The sequence below is a fragment of the Schistocerca cancellata genome, chromosome 1 (assembly GCF_023864275.1).
Source record: "Schistocerca cancellata isolate TAMUIC-IGC-003103 chromosome 1, iqSchCanc2.1, whole genome shotgun sequence".
NCBI classification, from domain to species: Eukaryota; Metazoa; Arthropoda; class Insecta; order Orthoptera; family Acrididae; genus Schistocerca; species Schistocerca cancellata.
The window spans coordinates 457,274,824-457,292,247 of NC_064626.1; the positions used below are offsets into that span (position 1 = coordinate 457,274,824).

A 17,424-nucleotide genomic window follows, 5' to 3' on the forward strand; every position below is an offset into this window, starting at 1 on the left:
CCGTTGGGTGGCTTGCGGAGTTTAAATGTAGATGTAGATGTGATGTTAGTTGCTGACACTGCAGGCGTTAAGCCTCAGTACAGCAAGCACAACGCGCTGATGGGCGTCGTGCAGAAGCAGAAAGTGGTCCGAATTTTTGAATGCCATCTTGAGACTGCTGCTCAGAATTAAGAGGTGCCAGGCGAGATGTTGTGCCTGTGTGGTGGTGGGCTCTTGTGGTATTTGTTGTGTATCCTTACTCTCGGGTCACAACATCAAACAAAACATCGATTTTTATAATCTAACGTTATTTTTTTTTCCCTTTCATCTCCAGTAGTTCACATTTTTCCTCGCCATTCATCACACCAAATATAAACTCTGCCCACGTCAACAAACAGTGGCAGATTGCTGTTCACCCGACCAGTATGTAGAGAATAAGAGCAGACCTGTTCTATGTCAAAACTATTCATAGTGTCATAAAATATTAAGGCTATTTTTTTGTCAAGATCCAATCGGTCACGAAATGGAAAATTGAAAATCTTTTATCAGCAAAATTAAGCTACACCTCCCACCTACTTCCCCACATAGTCGTGTGCTAACAATTTTCCAGTATCCTCATCATAGAAAGCATCCACCTGTGGTTTCCACCAATTCTCTTCTCTTATCTATAGCTTGTTGTCTGTTCCTGAATGCTCTCCTTATAGTCCGCGTTTCATGGGAACAAAGATATGAAAATCCGAGAAAGCCAAGTCTGGGAATGTGCAGCAGGTAGTCAAACACTTCCCACAGAAAACGCGGCAGAAAAAGCTTTGTTGAAGGTGTAGTGTGCGACCGAGCCTTGTCCTGAAGGAGAATCCCTGATGACAACGTTCCTCTTTCCTTGTTCTGAATTGATCTTCGTAGACGATTTTCTGAAATCGCTGACAGCCTGTGCTGTGAACACGATATTTCAATGCCTGTGTTGAAGTACTGTGCACAATCGTATTTATCCGCCGACACTGGGCAAGCGGCTTTTAATTAACATGTCTCCCCTCTGCAGAAGTATTTGTAAGGGACGTACAAGTACATGTTGTAGACACTTGGATGACGACATATGGAAGTTTGTGTCTGGCCTTGAGTCATGCTGGGATAGCATAATGGTAAGACGACCGCTCCCGATAAGCGGAAAATCTGGGCTTGAGGCCCAGTCCGGCACAAATTTTCATTGTCGTCATTCTATTATGCACCTGATGGTAGCTCATATTCGCAACTGGAAATAAATTTCGTGCATTGTGAACGTCTGTACGTCCTGCTTCAAAGTTCCTGTACGATTGCCGCACTTTGCGCTTGCGCGTTATGTGGGGTCATGAAATCAGGCGGAATCGCTGAGCATGAAGAAAATGTATGACAACAATCATTTCACAATTGGCGGGAGACAACTGTACTAGGCATCTTTACGTTATCACTGTTTGCTCAGTACTGGAAAGTGCGATGAGACGCGATGGCCGGGAAGCACTCTGCAACATATCTGTGCAAAACGTCACCGGTTTTTCACTATGGTTTTAATTTCGCGACCAATCGGACACTGAAAAAAATAGGCCTCATATTTTAGCAGCAGACTTTGATGTGGTAGTGTTTCTACCACTCCTCCACCTAAATTGGTATTTAGGAGTTCAATCATCACAACAAAACATAATTGTACAGGGCGAGGAAAAAATATGATGCCATTAAGTAAGTGCGTCATCAAGTGAAATTGCAAGGCAGGGATTCTATTACATGGTTTCAGTTTGGCACCCATCCCGCTCAGTGCACTTGTGGAGTCTGTCCATTGTTCATTGTATGGCGCACTGGTGCGTTTGGGTAAGGGTAGAAGCTAAGAAACTATGTGTTGCGGTACTTCAGGTCGTCCAAGTTGCTATATTTGCTGGTATGGACACGATCCTTGAAAAGTCCCACAGCCAAAAATCGCATCTCGTCAGGTCAGGTGAACGGGTTGGCGATGGTAGGGAACCACGTCTACCCATACATCGTTTACCGAACACATCGTTCAGGTAATCCCGAATCATGTCACTGTAATGGGCACGGTCCCCGTCTTGCTGAAAGTATCCTCTCTGGGGAATGGGAAGTAGTGTGTTATCCTCCATGAAAGTGTTGAACAGGGCAAGGTAATTACCTCCCCTGACGGTCTGTTCTTCAGTCCAGTCACTCCGTATTTGCTCACTGCATGCCATGCATTCAGCTTGGCGGAATCCCGCACGTGTTGTCGAACTTCCAGGAGGTGTTCGGTCGCCCAGGTGACACATTTGTACTTTTCACACGGCCGCTGATGTGGAATGTTACTTCGTCAGAAAACATGAGCAGTATACCAGACTCCAGGGGCACCATTTCCAAGATAATTTGTACAGCACTCACACGTACTTTATTTTCACGTTTGTGAGCTGCTGCACAATCTGCAAGTGATCTCGCTTCATTCCTAAATCATAGTGCCGGCTGCTGTGGCCGAGCGGTTCTAGGCGCTTCATTCCGGAACCGCGCTCCTGCTACGGTTGCAGGTTACAATCCTGCCTCGGGCTTAGGTTAGTTAGGTTAAAGTAGTTTCTAAGTTTAGGGGACTGATGACCTCATATGTTAAGTCCCATAGTGCTTAGAGCCATTTGAACCACTTTTGAACCTAAATAATGGTGCAGAATTCTAACCACTGGGGTTTGAGATACGTTAGTCTCTAGAGCAAGTGGGCGCGAGGACTTGGTTAGTCTGACTACCATCGCTCCCTGGACAGGGATGATATTCTCTTGAGTTTGGACAGACCTCTTTCTACCGCTGTTTCCGTTGAAATCAATCTGAACGGACACTGTCATTACAAACTTCTCGTAGATCCTACCAATTGTCAGGAGCGATGGTGCATCAAGTTTGTCTCAGGCCTTGAATTTTTCTTGTACGATACTTGAGAACTGAAAGATCTCTATCTTCCGTCGTTCCTCAATGGAATATCGGGACGCCACGGTTTAATCTGCGAAAAAAATTGCTGTTATATTTTTGCCTCGCCCTGTATTTCTGAAGATTCTGTTGCTCCAGACTGGCTCCCTCAGAAGCAATGTTGCTGTCGGCAGCAAGTGGCGCTCGAGCAGCAGCTGCTGGCAGCGGACAGTCGTATTGATCAGACAGCTGGCCGCGCGGAAGAGGACGGGACGGCCTCCACGTCTGCCCCCGCTGGAGGCGGCGCGCACAATTAGGCAAATCAGCCGGGCTGGTCTCCTGGGCAGCCAGCGACGCGGCGGCATCGGAAAAGAGTTCCCGGGGCACTCGCGTCGCGGCTCTGCCGCCGTTTCAAAGCCACCGCTGGGGAAAAGCCACACATTCTCCCCTCCCTATTACCGTCGCACTGCTCGCCCGTAGGTGCCCACACGTCTCCGTACCTGAATAATGCAGAAAAAGGGATGGCGGGTGACGCCGACGGGCGGGCGGTTAGGGGAAAAATGAATCCGATTACGTATCAAAAAGAGACGCGAAACAGAGGAAAGGCCATTTAAGGGCTCCCTGGGCGTCGCGCTCGCTGTGGGGGAAAGCCGGGCGTGCTGTGCGTGGATTTGCATCACGCCAAATTTCCTCCTGCCGCAGTATATGCAAACCATGTGGCGCAGCTCTTTGCGGGCTGCGGCGCACAAAGCGAAAAGGGGCTGGTCTGGGCAATTATCGGGTTGGATCGGGCGCCCCTCTGCACACTCCATCCATTACGGGCCTGCACTCGCTTATATAGAATGAGGTAGCGGTACAGTTGTTGCGATAGTGGGCTCGTATTCGGAGTCACCGAGCTTCAAATCGCCGTCCGGCCATCAATATTAAAGGAAATGCCCAGATGGTTCCTTTGTAAAGTACACGGCCTATTTGCTTCCTCATTCATATGAATACATTGTCAAAAAAATTTACTCTAGTATAAAGTACGAACAATGTCGTTCAAGGCTTGGTGCTGTCACACTTGCCTGTCGTCTAAGCACGACAATCGTGTGCAGCAGACTACGATCAGACGGTATCTTTTACCGCTATTAGTCATTTCCTTACCTGTTCCAGATGCAAATGGAGCGAGGGGAAGACGATTGTCTATATGCCTCTGTACGAGTCCAAATTTCTCTTATCTGGTCTTCGCGATCCTTGTGCAAGATGTACTCTGCTTGCATTAGAATCGTTCTGCAGTCAGATGCTTTTGCCGATTCTCTGAAAGGATGATTCTTGTTTTTCACCACAGCATTCACGTTTGCAAGAGATGAACAGATATACACTATATAATCAAAAGTATCCGGACATCCTCAAAAACATACGTTTTTCATACTAGGTGCCTTGTGGTGCCACTTACTGCCAGATACTCCATGTTGGCGACCTCAGTAGTCATCATTCGACATCGAGAGAGACCAGAACGGAGCGCTCTGCTGAACTCACAGACTACAAACGTGGTCAGATGATTGAGTGTCACTTGTGTCATACGTCCGTATGCGAGATTTCCACACTTCTAAACATACCTAGGTCCACTGTTTCCGATGTGATAATGAAGTAGAAACGTGAAGGGCGACGAACAGCACCAAAGCCTACACGTCGACCTCCTCTGTTGACTCACAGAGACCGCCGACAGCTGAAGACGGTCGTAATGTGTAATAGGCATACTTCTATCCAGACCATCACACAGGAATTCCAAACTGCATCACGATACACTGCAAGTATTATGACAGCTAAGCGGGAGGTGAGAAAAGTTGGATATCATGGTCGAGCGTCTGCTCATAAGCCATATATCACACCGATAAATTGCAAACGACGCCTCACTTGTTGTAAGGAGCGTAAACATTGGACGATTGAACAGTGGAAAAACGTTGGGTGGGGTGACGGATCAATGGTACACAATGTGGCGATCAGATGGTAGGGTGTGGGTATGGCGAATGCTCGGTGAACGTCATCTGCCAGCGTGTGTAGTTCAAAGAGTAAAATTCGGAGGCGGTTGTGTTATGGTGTGGTCGTGTTTTTCATGGAGCGGCCATGCACCCCTTGTTATTTTGCGTGGCACTATCACAACACAGGCCTACATTGATATTTTAAGCACCGTCTTGCTTGCCACTGTTGAAGAGCAATTCGGGGATGGCGATTGCGTCTTTCAACCCGATCGAGCACCTGTTCTTAATGCACGCCCTGTTGAATGCACGCCCTATTGAACAACTGTGGGATGTTTCGTCGCCGGCCGGAGTGGCCGTGCGGTTCTAGGCGCTACAGTCTGGAACTGCGCGACCGCTACGGTCGCAGGTTTGAATCCTGCCTCGGGCATGGATGTGTGTGATGTCCTTAGGTTAGTGAGGTTTAAGTAGTTCTAAGTTCTAGGGAACTGATGACTTCAGATGTAAAGTCCCATAGTGCTCAGAACCATTTGAACCATTTTTTGTGGGATGTTTTGGAATGCCGACTTCGTGCCAGGCCTCACCGACCGCCATCGATACCTCTCCTCAGTGCAGCAATCCGTGAAGAATGGACTGCCATTCCCCCAGAAACCTTCCAACACCTGATTGAACTTATGCCTGCGAGAGTGGAAGCTGTCTAGGGTGGGCCGACACCACGAACTTACGTCATTTTGAACCAGATGTCCGGATACTTTTGATCAAATAGTGTATATAGATCTGCATGACTACTGTGCAGTTCACACTTAAGTGCCTGGCAGTTTTGAAGGTTCTTTGACTCCAACAGCTATGCAAATGTTGCTTCTCAATTTCGTGTTAATTTTTTGGTAACCAGTCTTAAGTACCACTGCCATTAGAGGTGTGGGCGTGTTATGTGTTTTATATCTTGTGGATACACTTTTGCAGTGCACAGTGTTGCTCCTACTCGAGGGCCGTCGTCCAGCTCACTTTTAGTCTGTCCAGTATTTTCTTCATCTCGAATACAAGGTACTGGAAGGTTTAATTAGTGTGTTTTGTGACATACTTTTTGATCATTTTGTATTAAAGGCTTCACTATTGTGAAGGGTTTCCTCAGACTCGAGCGTGATTGAAAATGTTCAAATGTGTGTGAAATCTTATGGGACTTAACTGCTAATGTCATCAGTCCCTAAGCTTACACACTACTTAACCTAAATCATCCTAAGGACAAACACACACATCCGTGCCCGAGGGAGGACTCGAACCTCCGCCGGGACCAGCCGCACAGTACATGACTGCAGCGCCTGAGACCGCTCGGCTAATCCCGCGCGGCTCGAGCGTGATTCGGGAAATCTTAATTACATTATCACGCAGCAACAAGCTGCCGGAGAGCGTGCGTCCCTTATACCAAAATACTCGAAAGTTATCCCTGAACAACCTCTGAAAGTTTGTCGGTGAAGTTCTGGTTCACCCTGTACAAGGTAATGCCATATGCAGCAACTCAAGTGAACATTGACCATCACTATCGTCTGGCAGTGTTCCAATCGCTCACTGACAACATTTATTCACAGTGTAAAGTGTACGAAACTATGTTTTCTTGTAAAGAAGCCACTGATTGCTTTAATTGTGATGCATCATTTTTTCGTAAAAATATAATGTTGTTGTGCGTTGGTCGTTTATTCCGGTACTTTTTAATACCAAATCACATAGACAGAACGATTTTTCTCAGTGTTCCTTTGTGAAAACTGAAGTCCATTACTGGTGACGAAAACTGTGAAGTTTCGGTAAGGTAGCTACTTCCTTGTATTGCTGCTTAGCAACACATTCACTCTATCGGCAATGGAATATTCATTGAGTGCGCTTGATTCTTGTTTAGTGTAGATACTTGAATTCTATTTCACTGGGCATTGTGTCCCTCGGTTGGTCAGCTGCACATCATCACATCATCGAGCTACTCAGCTCTTTAACGTTTTGCTTGTACACTCCGTCGCCTTCTCCGTCAGCTCTCTTGTCTTCTTACAGCAATCGCACCTGTTCGTAAAGCCATTTCCCGCGATAACTTTCCATGCTTGTAGTTCGGGACATGGCTACACACGTTTGTCGAGTAATACTTGAAGGAAATGAACGAACAACAAAGGCCCCGTGAAAAAAGTCCGACAAAAATTGGAGAAAGGTAAGCCATTCTGTTTATCACTCTGGTATTGGTGCCATAATTTTGCTTTCCTAATTCCCGTGCCGTTTACATTGAGGAAGACACATTTGCATGGAAATACATCTCGATTCACTTTCACGGAATTCGTAATTCAAAGCTGTGTATAATATCCGAGAGCAGTCAGGCTTGTAGCCACTGTGCGTCTCATTGGGTGCGGCGGACAGGTGAGCCTTGCCGAGTCCTGGCCGGGCGGTATTAATATTATCGGGAAACGGCGTCTGCAGCAGCCCGCCACACTGGCGTTATTAGCGGCCGGCCCCACGGTACTCCGGACTCTGCTCCCAGCCGGGGATGGATGTTTCCCATTATCGGCGTTTTCGAGCCCGCCGGCGCATTGTCCGCTCGCCTCTTTGTAATCTGGCCGGCCGCTTGTCCGCCGCCCAGCTGACGGCAGTGGGCTGCGCCGCCCCCTCCTCTTTTCACCTGTCGCTCGCGTAATGAAGCCCGCATTCGCGCACGTGCTCTTGGTGACTGCCAGGCGCGTGCTGGCTTATTCACCGCTCGGTGCAGACGTACGCGTCTGTCGCACTGCGCCCGAGACGATTACGGCAGAGCTCGTGGTAAACGGGACCGCAGGACATTTTGTATTCTGCAGAGTGGGCAAAAAAAAACGCTGGTCAGATGTCACTGCGCCAGCGTCTCTCGACGCCACGAATCGTACAGTCGTCAGGCTTTCGAACACGGGTAGCATTCGTAAAGGCATTAGTTCGCGTGACATAAAAATTAAAATCAAATATTTAGTTAGAGAACATTATCTTTGACTGAGAAACGTGTGTAGATTTCGCGTGTGCAAGTCGGTGGTCCACAACTACTACTTGGATTGTTCATGTTGAATAAAACCCGGTGCGGTTGTAATATCAAAGTTCCTTCAACTGTCGAAGGGCCGTTAGGGCTATAAACCATCACTAGAACATACTCGTACCTTAATTCCGTACGACAAAACCGCACAAGTCATGAAGAAAAACTGACAAGTATATCCAGTAGTATGAGAGTGTCTGTGCGGATGAGACATAAAAAATGTCGGTCAACCGTAAAGATTCGAGGTAAACAGGGCCAGAAAGAAATAAAATTGGCCAGCTGAGAGTAAGACTCGCACTGAAGGTACCGTACACAGTTAATTGTGTATGCAAGCACTTCATCCATTCTGGGAATCGAGAAGCTCGACGATTTTTGACTGTTATCGACGTTGATGCTGTCAATATATGGTTCGCAGGGATACAAAAACTTCGTAGAACGGCTTTAATTTCAAGTCTGAAGACGAATAACTAATGACAAAAGAAATATTTTTTCGTGTGATGTAATTATAAGTTAGTAATTTTCTCATGTTTTTTCTTTACTTGTATTGTAAAACCTTTCTTCTTACCAAATTTCTTGACTACGTCAAGAGGAAGTACCCTATAGGTTTGAGTTCGCTACTTTCAAAATGTGTAACATAGATCTAAATCGCCGTATCCTTTGACTGCGTTGGTTTTAAAAGCTAACGATTGTTATAGCTCCAAGGGACCATATACCTTAGTATGCACAAATTTCAACTTGATACTTCTACCCGTTCCTGAAAAGAAGATGTTTTAACAGACGGATGGACAGGCTGATAACAAATAACAAAAAAATTTTTTTTCGTGTGATATAATTACAAATGCTGTTGATGATCTATTCAAAAATAGGGGAACACACATTTATGTTTTCCAAGTGGAGATCACTCTATAGCACAGGGGTTGCTTGGGAACGCAGCGAGTATTTTTTTTATTTTTTTTTTGCGTTTCATGCTAATTGTGTATACCACGTATCAGTAAAATTTTTTTAGTTACAAACCTTACCGCTTTTAGGTAACTACTTCTGAAAATTGGCTGCAATAACTGAAACTAATCATAAAAAAATATATATATGTGATGTCAGTTCTTTCTGGTATGTCGGAAAGGACAACCACAGCTTTGATCCAGCAGCCACTATGAATTAAGACACAAAGGAATTACAGACATACCACAGCTACGGTCGCAGGTTCGAGTCCTGCCTCGGGCATGGATGTGCGTGATGTCCTTCGGTTAGTTAGGTTTAAGTAGTTCTAAGTTCTTGGGGACTGATGACCTCAGAAGTTAAGTCCCATAGTGCTCAGAGCCATTGGAACCAATTACAGACATAGTCTGCGAAAGGGTATTCATTTAAATCAATGGAGATCGCTGAAAATAGGTGCTGGGCTGATATTCGAACGTGGGTCCCCTGATTGCTTGGCAGATGTGCTGACCAATGTCTTATCCGGACACATTACTCGTTGCAACTCCACGGGCCACTCTACCACACCTCCCATCAAATGCAAATTCCGAACCTATCCACACGCTGCTAAAAAGTGCCCCTCGCCCATTATTCTTGTTACTCTCGGCATTTCGTCTATTCCCGTAAAAGTTCGAACTGGGTGTGCATCTGCACTGAAAATATCATTGGCCGCCCTCGCATTAGTTATACATATATCGTGTATGTTCTTTCGAACATGGCGAGGACTGCAAATGATCTCTTCAGTGCAGGTGCACGTCAGGCTCGAACTCTTACGGGAACCGACGAAATGCCGCGAATAATGAGAATAACGGGCAATTGGCACTACCTTAGTAGTATGTGGATAAGTTTGGTATTTGGGTCTGACGGGGAGAGTTTAATCCTACCGCAAGCGAGTGTTACAGGCCCTTTGCTGTTCCTTATCTATATAAACGATTTGGGAGACAATCTGAGCAGCGGTCTTAGGTGGTTAGCAGATTTCGCTGTCGTTTATCGACTAATAAAGTCATCAGAAAATCAAAACAAATTGCAAAACGATTTAGAAAAGTTATCTGAATGCTGCGAAAATTGGCAGTTTGACCCTAAATAACGAAAAGTATGAGGTCATCCACCAGGAGTGCTAAAAGAAATTAGATAAACTTCGGTTACACGATAAAACAGTCAAATATAAAGGCCGTAAATTCAACTAAATAGCTAGGAATTACAATTACGAACAACTTAAATTGGAAGGAACACACAGAAAATGTTGTGGGGAAGGCTAACCAAAGACTGCGTTTTATTGGCAGAACACTTAGAAAATGTAACAGACTACTAAGGAGACTGCCTGTACTACGCTTGTCCGTCCTGTTTGAGAATACTGCTACGCGGTGTGGGATCCTTACCAGATAGGATTGACCGAATACATCGAAAAATTTCAAAGAGGGGCAGCATGTTTTGTATTATCGCGAAATATGGGAGAGAGTGTGATAGAAATGATACAGGATTTGGGCTGGACATTTTCAAAAGAAAGGCGTTTTTCGTTGCTAAATTCCAATTACCAACTTTCTCCTCCGAATCCGAAAATATTTTATTGACACCGACCTACATAGGGAGGAACGATCACCACGATAAAATAATGGAAATTAGAGCTTGTACGGAAAGATATAGGTATTACGTCTTTTCGCGCTATACGATATTGGGGTAATAGAGAATTGTGAATGTGGTTCGATGAACCCTCTACCAGGCACTTAAATGTGATTTGCAAAGTATCCATGTAGATGCAGGTGTACTGTATCTGGATTCCGCATTGATTACCGCACATTCCTACCAAACGGGAGACTCAAGTACGAATCCTGGTCGGGAACAAATTTTCAACTTTGCCCATTGATTTAAACCAACGCTGGCTCGCAGCCAATGTCTATAATCCCTATGTGGCCTAAAAATAAATGTATTGTGATCTAGACTGTGTTACTGAGTCAACTTTCCAGTAAACATGGATCAGCAAACGAGCCGTTTGAACATAATTCTAAATTATGGCTGTCACCGAATTCAGTATGAAATATTTTTCTAGTTAGAGCAAATGAATTCAAAGTGCTAATTTTTGTGTTAAAGGTCTATCTAATCGCCTTTCTGTTTTTTTCTAGCTTTAGCCCGTATCTTCACGGGTTCGACATGTTTAGGATGGATTTAGCACTGTTAATGGTAGAGAATAGCCAGATGCCCTTCTCGTTATCACCCCCTCCCCTCAATCCGCCCCAGCACGGAATTGTATCCCATCTGCCTGCGTCTAGTGTTCTTACATGTGGAAGTATGAGAAAATTTTCGAGAAATTTACGAATCGTATAACTGAGGCAGGACGTGCATACCAGCCCGATATTCATCAAGTCGAATGTGGGAAACCACCTAAAAGCCACATCCAAGCTGTCCGGCACACCGGCCCTCATCGTTAATCTGCCGGTCGGATTCGATCCGCAGCCGGCGCGCCTCCCAGAATCCCTGATGCAGTGTATTAACGTTCTCGGATTATTCTTCTTCTGCTTCTCCTCCTTCTTCTTTTATATATAAATCTCGTTTTGTTCATTATTGGTCGGTGTGGACGTCCCATGACGCTTGTTCAAGTTCATTGTTGATGCATTCGCTCAGTTTTTTATTATATTATTATTATTATTATTATTATTATTATTATTATTATTATTGTTATTATTACTACAGAAGGCAGCTATCCCTCTGACCGAACACGCATATAGGCCAAAGGCGTATTTCGCTACTAATTAAAGACATTTAGGGAGACAGTATAACCCTTGATGTAAAGCAGCACTTGTTCCTTGGCCTCAAAGATCATCTCACCCCATTCCTCTGGATTTTTCTCTAGTCATCTCAGAAGTGAAGTGTACACTGCTTTCCTTGATACAATTGAATAACAGGATCAGGGATCTGTTTGTTGTTAAGATTTACGAGATGAATTGAAAGAATTGGTAGCTCATTGCTGAGACGAGACCAATATTGCATCCAAATTCCAGGACAGTACGTGGTACACTTCCTTGCACAGATAGAAATGTACAAAAAATTTTCACATTTAACGTTGTGTAGGAGTATTGTATGCCTTCTTAAGGTAGGCCATAGATAAAATTTGATACCAGTTAGACGGAGACATATTTTAAAAGTTTACGTTTCAAATAAATTTGTACTAGTCAGGACAATATTTCATACTGAAATCAGCGGTGACTCGTAACGACGCATTTACGAGTACCTCGCAGGCGGTTCGTTTGTAGACCCGTGTTTACTGGAATCTTTAACGCTTCTACTAACGCATTTCTTCGCTGGAGACAGTTTTCGCTGTCATGATACACTGTGGTCGGCCGTTGTGGCCGAGCGGTTCTAGGCGCTACGGTCGCATGTTCGAATCCTCCTTCGGGCATAGATGTGTGTGATGTCCTTAGGTTAGTTAGGTTTAAGTGGTTCTAAGTTCTAGGGGACTGATGACCTCAGAAGTTAAGTCCCATAGTGCTCAGAGCCATTTGAACCATTTTTGTTCCACTAACACTAAAGACGTGATAATTGTGGTTTGCAGGCGGTTCCTCCCACTGGCCACTGCAGACGGCGCGGCCGTCTTTCGCCGAGCCCAGGTAGACGACGACCAGTGAGCGAGGCAGTCCGCCAGGTCGCAGACAGCCCGCACCAATGTTCGGGCTCAAGTTCCGGTCGTGGATGGAGTCGCACATCGTGCGACCGCGGAAGAAACAACAACAGCAGCAGCAGCAACAACAACAACAACAGCAGCAGCAACATCAACAACAACAGGCGGGGTCGGCGGCGGCTGCGGGCCGCGGCGCTAAGGCTTTCGGCGGCGGAAAGGCGTCGGGGGCGGGACCCGGGGGCGGCAGGGGCGGCCGACCTCTAGGCTGCGCGGGCAACTCCCCCAGCAGCCCGGGCCGGGCGCGCAGGGACCGCGAAGCCGCCGCTCAGGTCTGTACTGCCGCAGTCTGCGCCCGGAAAAATACTACTGACTCTCTGCGAAGAGCATACTACTCGCTTTGGGGTGATGTAGGTTCAGGTTGTTGTGTGATCCTCCACCGTGTATGCACTCATCGCATTTATGACGACTTGATCTCTGCTGCGGATACTTTTAATGAGGTGTCTGCATGTATGTGAAGAAATGGCAACTGTTTCACAAGAGCACAAACCAGAGAATGCACTGATGCTGGACGCTGGGGTGTGGAACGAATTTTATGTTCTAACTCTTCCAGATGTTTCCAGAATGAGAATTTCACTCTGCAGCGGAGTGTGCGCTGATATGAAACTTCCTGGCAGATTAAAACTGTGTGCCGGACCGAGACTCGAACTCGGGATCTTTGCCTTTCGCGGGCAAGTGCTCTACCATTCTGGAAACATCCCCGAAGCTGTGGCTAAGCCATGTCTCCGTAATATCCTTTCTTTCAGGACTGCTAGTTCTGCAGGGTTCGCACGAGAGCTTGTGTAAAGTTTGGAAGGAAGGAGGCGAGGTACTGGCAGAAGTAAAGCTGTGAGGACGGGGCGTGAGTCGTGCATGGGTAGCTCAGTTGGTAGAGCACTTGCCCGCGAAAGGCAAAGGTCCCGAGTTCGAGTCTCGGTCCGGCACACAGTTTTAATCTGCCAGGAAGTTTCTTCCAGATGTGTTCCATTGGGTTCATGGTGCTGATAAAATCAGTCATCGTCTCCGAGCTGATCCTCTGCTGTATGCAGTACACAAAATTGTGAAATGTGTTAATATCCTTCCGTATCATGCTTTCTCTTAAACGCAGTAAGGTAACATCCCGTAACCACGAAAAACACCATCTGCTTCCTAATTAACTGTTAGCACTACACACGATGGCAGGTAACGTTCTTCAAACATTCGTCAAACGCAAATAACTCCATCGGGTTGTCACAGGGTTTAGCGTGATTCATCACTGCAAATCAATCGTTTCGAGTCATCAGCTGTCCAGGGGAGCCGTTCTTTACATAACCTCCAGCGTCACTTACGATTGACTACAAATTTGCGTGGTTTATGAGGAGCTGATCGACAATTGTAAGTCATTCTTTTCAACTCACTAATTACAGTCATTATGCTAGCCGGACGGCTGGTACCACGAATGATTCCTTCTGCTCATTTCGTGCCACCTTTTTTAACCACCCTCCGCAGTGCTCTGTATTCCCTGTCTGTCAGCACATTAGGTCTGTCAGGTCTTGCTTTAAGTGTAATTTTCCTTCTGATTTCTACTTCAGTCACACCACCGGCAGCCGGCTTGGCTAGCTTTCATGTGTCCCAGATGGATTTATTATTCAGGTGATATCCAATGATTTGCCAGTGTTCGAAGTACCGGCCCGATCCCTTCTTCCTTTACTGATTCCCTACTGACAACCCAATACTCCCTGTCTTTTGTAACATCTGGTAGTCACTCCGCATTACATAGCAGTGTCCGCATACTTTTGATCAGATACTGTATTCTCATTTTATAGGTATCTACGCCTACCCCCTCTACATTTCCTCCCAGCAAATTACCTCCTCTCTGTCCTCTCTTTTTCTCGCGTTTCCATAGACTTCTCATTTCTCGTCTTTCAATAGTACTGTTTAATTTCATATTTTATACAGGGTTCTCCAAAATGACTGTTCCAAAATTTTATCACGCTGTTATTGTTGTGGTCTTCAGTCCTAAGACTGGTTTGATGCAGCTCTCCATGCTGCTCTATCCTGTGCAAGCTTCATCTCCCAGTACTTACTGCAACCTACATCCTACTGAATCTGCTTAGTGTATTCATCTCTTAGTCTCCCTCTACGATTTTTACTCTCCACGCTGCCCTCCAATGCTAAATTTGTGATCCCTTGATGCCTCAGAACATGTCCTACCAATACGGTCCCTTCTTATTATCACGTATATTTCAGAAATGGGGACAGCAGAAGGGTGCAGGTTACAGCATAATGTTCCCACACTCCTAAAGTTCGAGCGGCACAGAGTTAAATGTGGCGCAGGATATCTAAGCGATATTCTAATTCCTCCTATGTCCGGCCTAGCATGTTCTCATTAACGATAGTAATTGCTGTTGTAATGCGAGTTCGCAGTTCTTGCAGGTCGTGCACCGGCGTGTGGTAGATAGAATACTTCACAAAGTCCGAAAGAAAAAAAAATCTAATGAAGTTTTGCGTGGAAATCTTGGGAGCCTGGAAAAGAGTCCTCTGTTAATCGAAACTGGGAATGCGTCGTCTAAAGCCCCTCTAACGATCGGATCGAGGCGCAGTGAGGAGGTGCGCCATCCTGCTGCAGCATGATGTCAGGCTGCGGTTCGCCTCCATGTGGAAATGAAAACTGTTTCATTATATAAAAAGGCGAGGTTAGTGCCACATGAGCTAAGAAGAACGGTCCCACCACGCAGTCATGAAGCAGACTACACCACACAATTTCCATGCTAAACAGAGGGTTCAGGGAGTCACATCTGTTCACAGGGTGTAGGTCTGGACTCAAGAATACAAACGTAGTCCGTGACCATCACCTTTTTTTAGATAGACTAGCCAATCGTCGATGCGACTCAGTATCTCATTTGCAAGTGCTTTGCGTTTTGGCATGCAGCTGCTGCACTCTGCATAAAGCTCTGTTCTCATGTTTGGCACCCTGTGCACCGTGGTTGGTGGTAACTGCAGCTGTCGAGACGATTGACGAACTGATTTGGTTGGACTCTGGCTAAATTCCTGTCCCACCCTTTGCACATCTGCATCACTTGTGCCTGGACGTCCAGAACTTGCCGTCCTCTTCATGACACTTCCGGATTCTTTGAACGTCGGGTACCACTGTGTGAAGGTCGGTCGCGATGGTGATGGTGTGCTTCTGTAACGTATCTGGAAGTTCCACTGCGCCCCTGTGAAAGATTCGGTCTATGCCATCTCCTGTCACAAACCGCAACTTTTTACTACCTCATTTCTGAAATAGGCTTGATCAAAGTTGCGAAGGCTATTTTGGAACATCTTTCTGTAGCATAGCATTTCAGTTAATGGCAATTTCTCCGTCTTTAGTTTTCTCACAGATCGTTATTGGATGTAGTTGTCATGTTCGAAAAACATATTGCGCAAATCGACATCAGTATTCCTGATGGTAGCTGACCTGTTAGGTTAAAGAAAGCCCTCTCTGACTATTCTAATCTATTTCCTTGCTTCATTCCCTGGATAGTGGAATACTTTCATTCCTACTCTGTACCATTGATCTGTTATGTTTAGCAGCCCATTGTTTTCCTTTCTATTTCTTTCATCCACTCTCCTACGACGCGATCTTCGCTACTTTCTGCCAGAATGTGTATGTCACCTGCTAACCTAGTCAGTGATATTGTTTATTGCTTTTTTAAAACTATCACTGCCTTTAGTCCTTAATTCGTGTAGCTACACGCCATGTGCTAGTGAATATAAACATAAATTTTCATTTAGTACAGTCTGCTTTCTGTAGTGAATCTACTAAAAGCAGGAGCGTTTTTACGGTTCTGCAGTATATAATGTTTGATAGGAGTTCTGATAGGAGTTTAACAAAAGATTTATGCTACTTATAGAAGCGTTTAGTCTATCTTATTGTCATGTGAACGACACGACGATCTGCAAAATTGTCCCCAAACTTTCTCGTGGAGAAAACTGAGAAGAAGAAATAGCGGTTTCGGTTTCGAAACAAAAATTCACGAGCGGGAGAACTGTGTGCTGCGCTTGAAACCCTCCAATAACTTCAACCAGTGGAGAATTAATCGTAAGATGAAACGGAAATTGAAAGACAGCCATTGTCTCTTGAGTAACAGATCTATAAAACTTAATGTAGTTCAAACACTAGAGAGAATGTGCACAGCTTCTGAATATTACAATGCATAACTGTACAGCGCCTTCACAATTGCTGAGCCCGATTAGTCGGGAAAAATGTACCCGCTATTTTAGCAAAGGTCACATCAGACCTTACGGTACTGAGGCACGGGGATGTGCGTCTGACGGGAAGAAAGCACCTCTCGTGCCGCACCCACATGTGACACCCAGTACGCTACTTCCGGTGGGGATGCGTTACATACGCCACAGCATCCTTTGTAAGGCGGGCGTGTCGGAACTTACTACTGAGGTGAGTCACGAACTAGGGCCCCTCTTCTGGAAGCCATCTCGTAGTCCTCCACAGCATGATTCAGTTGTTGCTACCAGCCCTGCAGCTTAAAACTACGAAGTCTACGGCAGCTGTCGGTCCAGCAAACGGCGAGACAAATAACAGCCCACACTTCAGAATAAATTTTCACTCTACAGTCGAGTGAGCACTGATCTGAAATTTCCTGAGAGATTAAACTGCATGCCATCTTTTAACAAAAGCTACACTTAAATCTACCATCTACACGGTGAGCGCGGAGCTAAAGCAAGGAACCGAATGAAAAGAATTCAAAGTTTTGCCCTCTCGACCCAAACTCAGTTGAAGGGGCAATAGCTTGCTAGTAGCCAATGCGATGATCGTGAATGTTCTTTGAAACTTAATTGAGGGGGACACTGCAAAAATTTATCTGACATCGTGCACAAATACGTATTGTCAATTTGTTTCTTTCACTGTATGTAGATGTAGCACACAAATTCTCTTGTTGGTGGCGGGGGTAGGGGTGGGGTGT

At 45.6% G+C, this 17,424-nt stretch overlaps 1 protein-coding gene across 1 annotated transcript in view; it reads left to right on the forward strand.

The window, feature by feature from the left end:
- LOC126182661 (midnolin homolog) overlaps positions 1 to 17,424 on the forward strand; it is a 780,673-nt gene that overhangs the window by 621,513 nt on the left and 141,736 nt on the right. The window contains exon 4 of the mRNA XM_049924873.1: positions 12,377 to 12,771. Coding sequence (XP_049780830.1) covers positions 12,487 to 12,771 — 285 coding nt within the window. The 5' untranslated portion in view covers positions 12,377 to 12,486. The remainder of the gene's footprint in view (positions 1 to 12,376; positions 12,772 to 17,424) is intronic.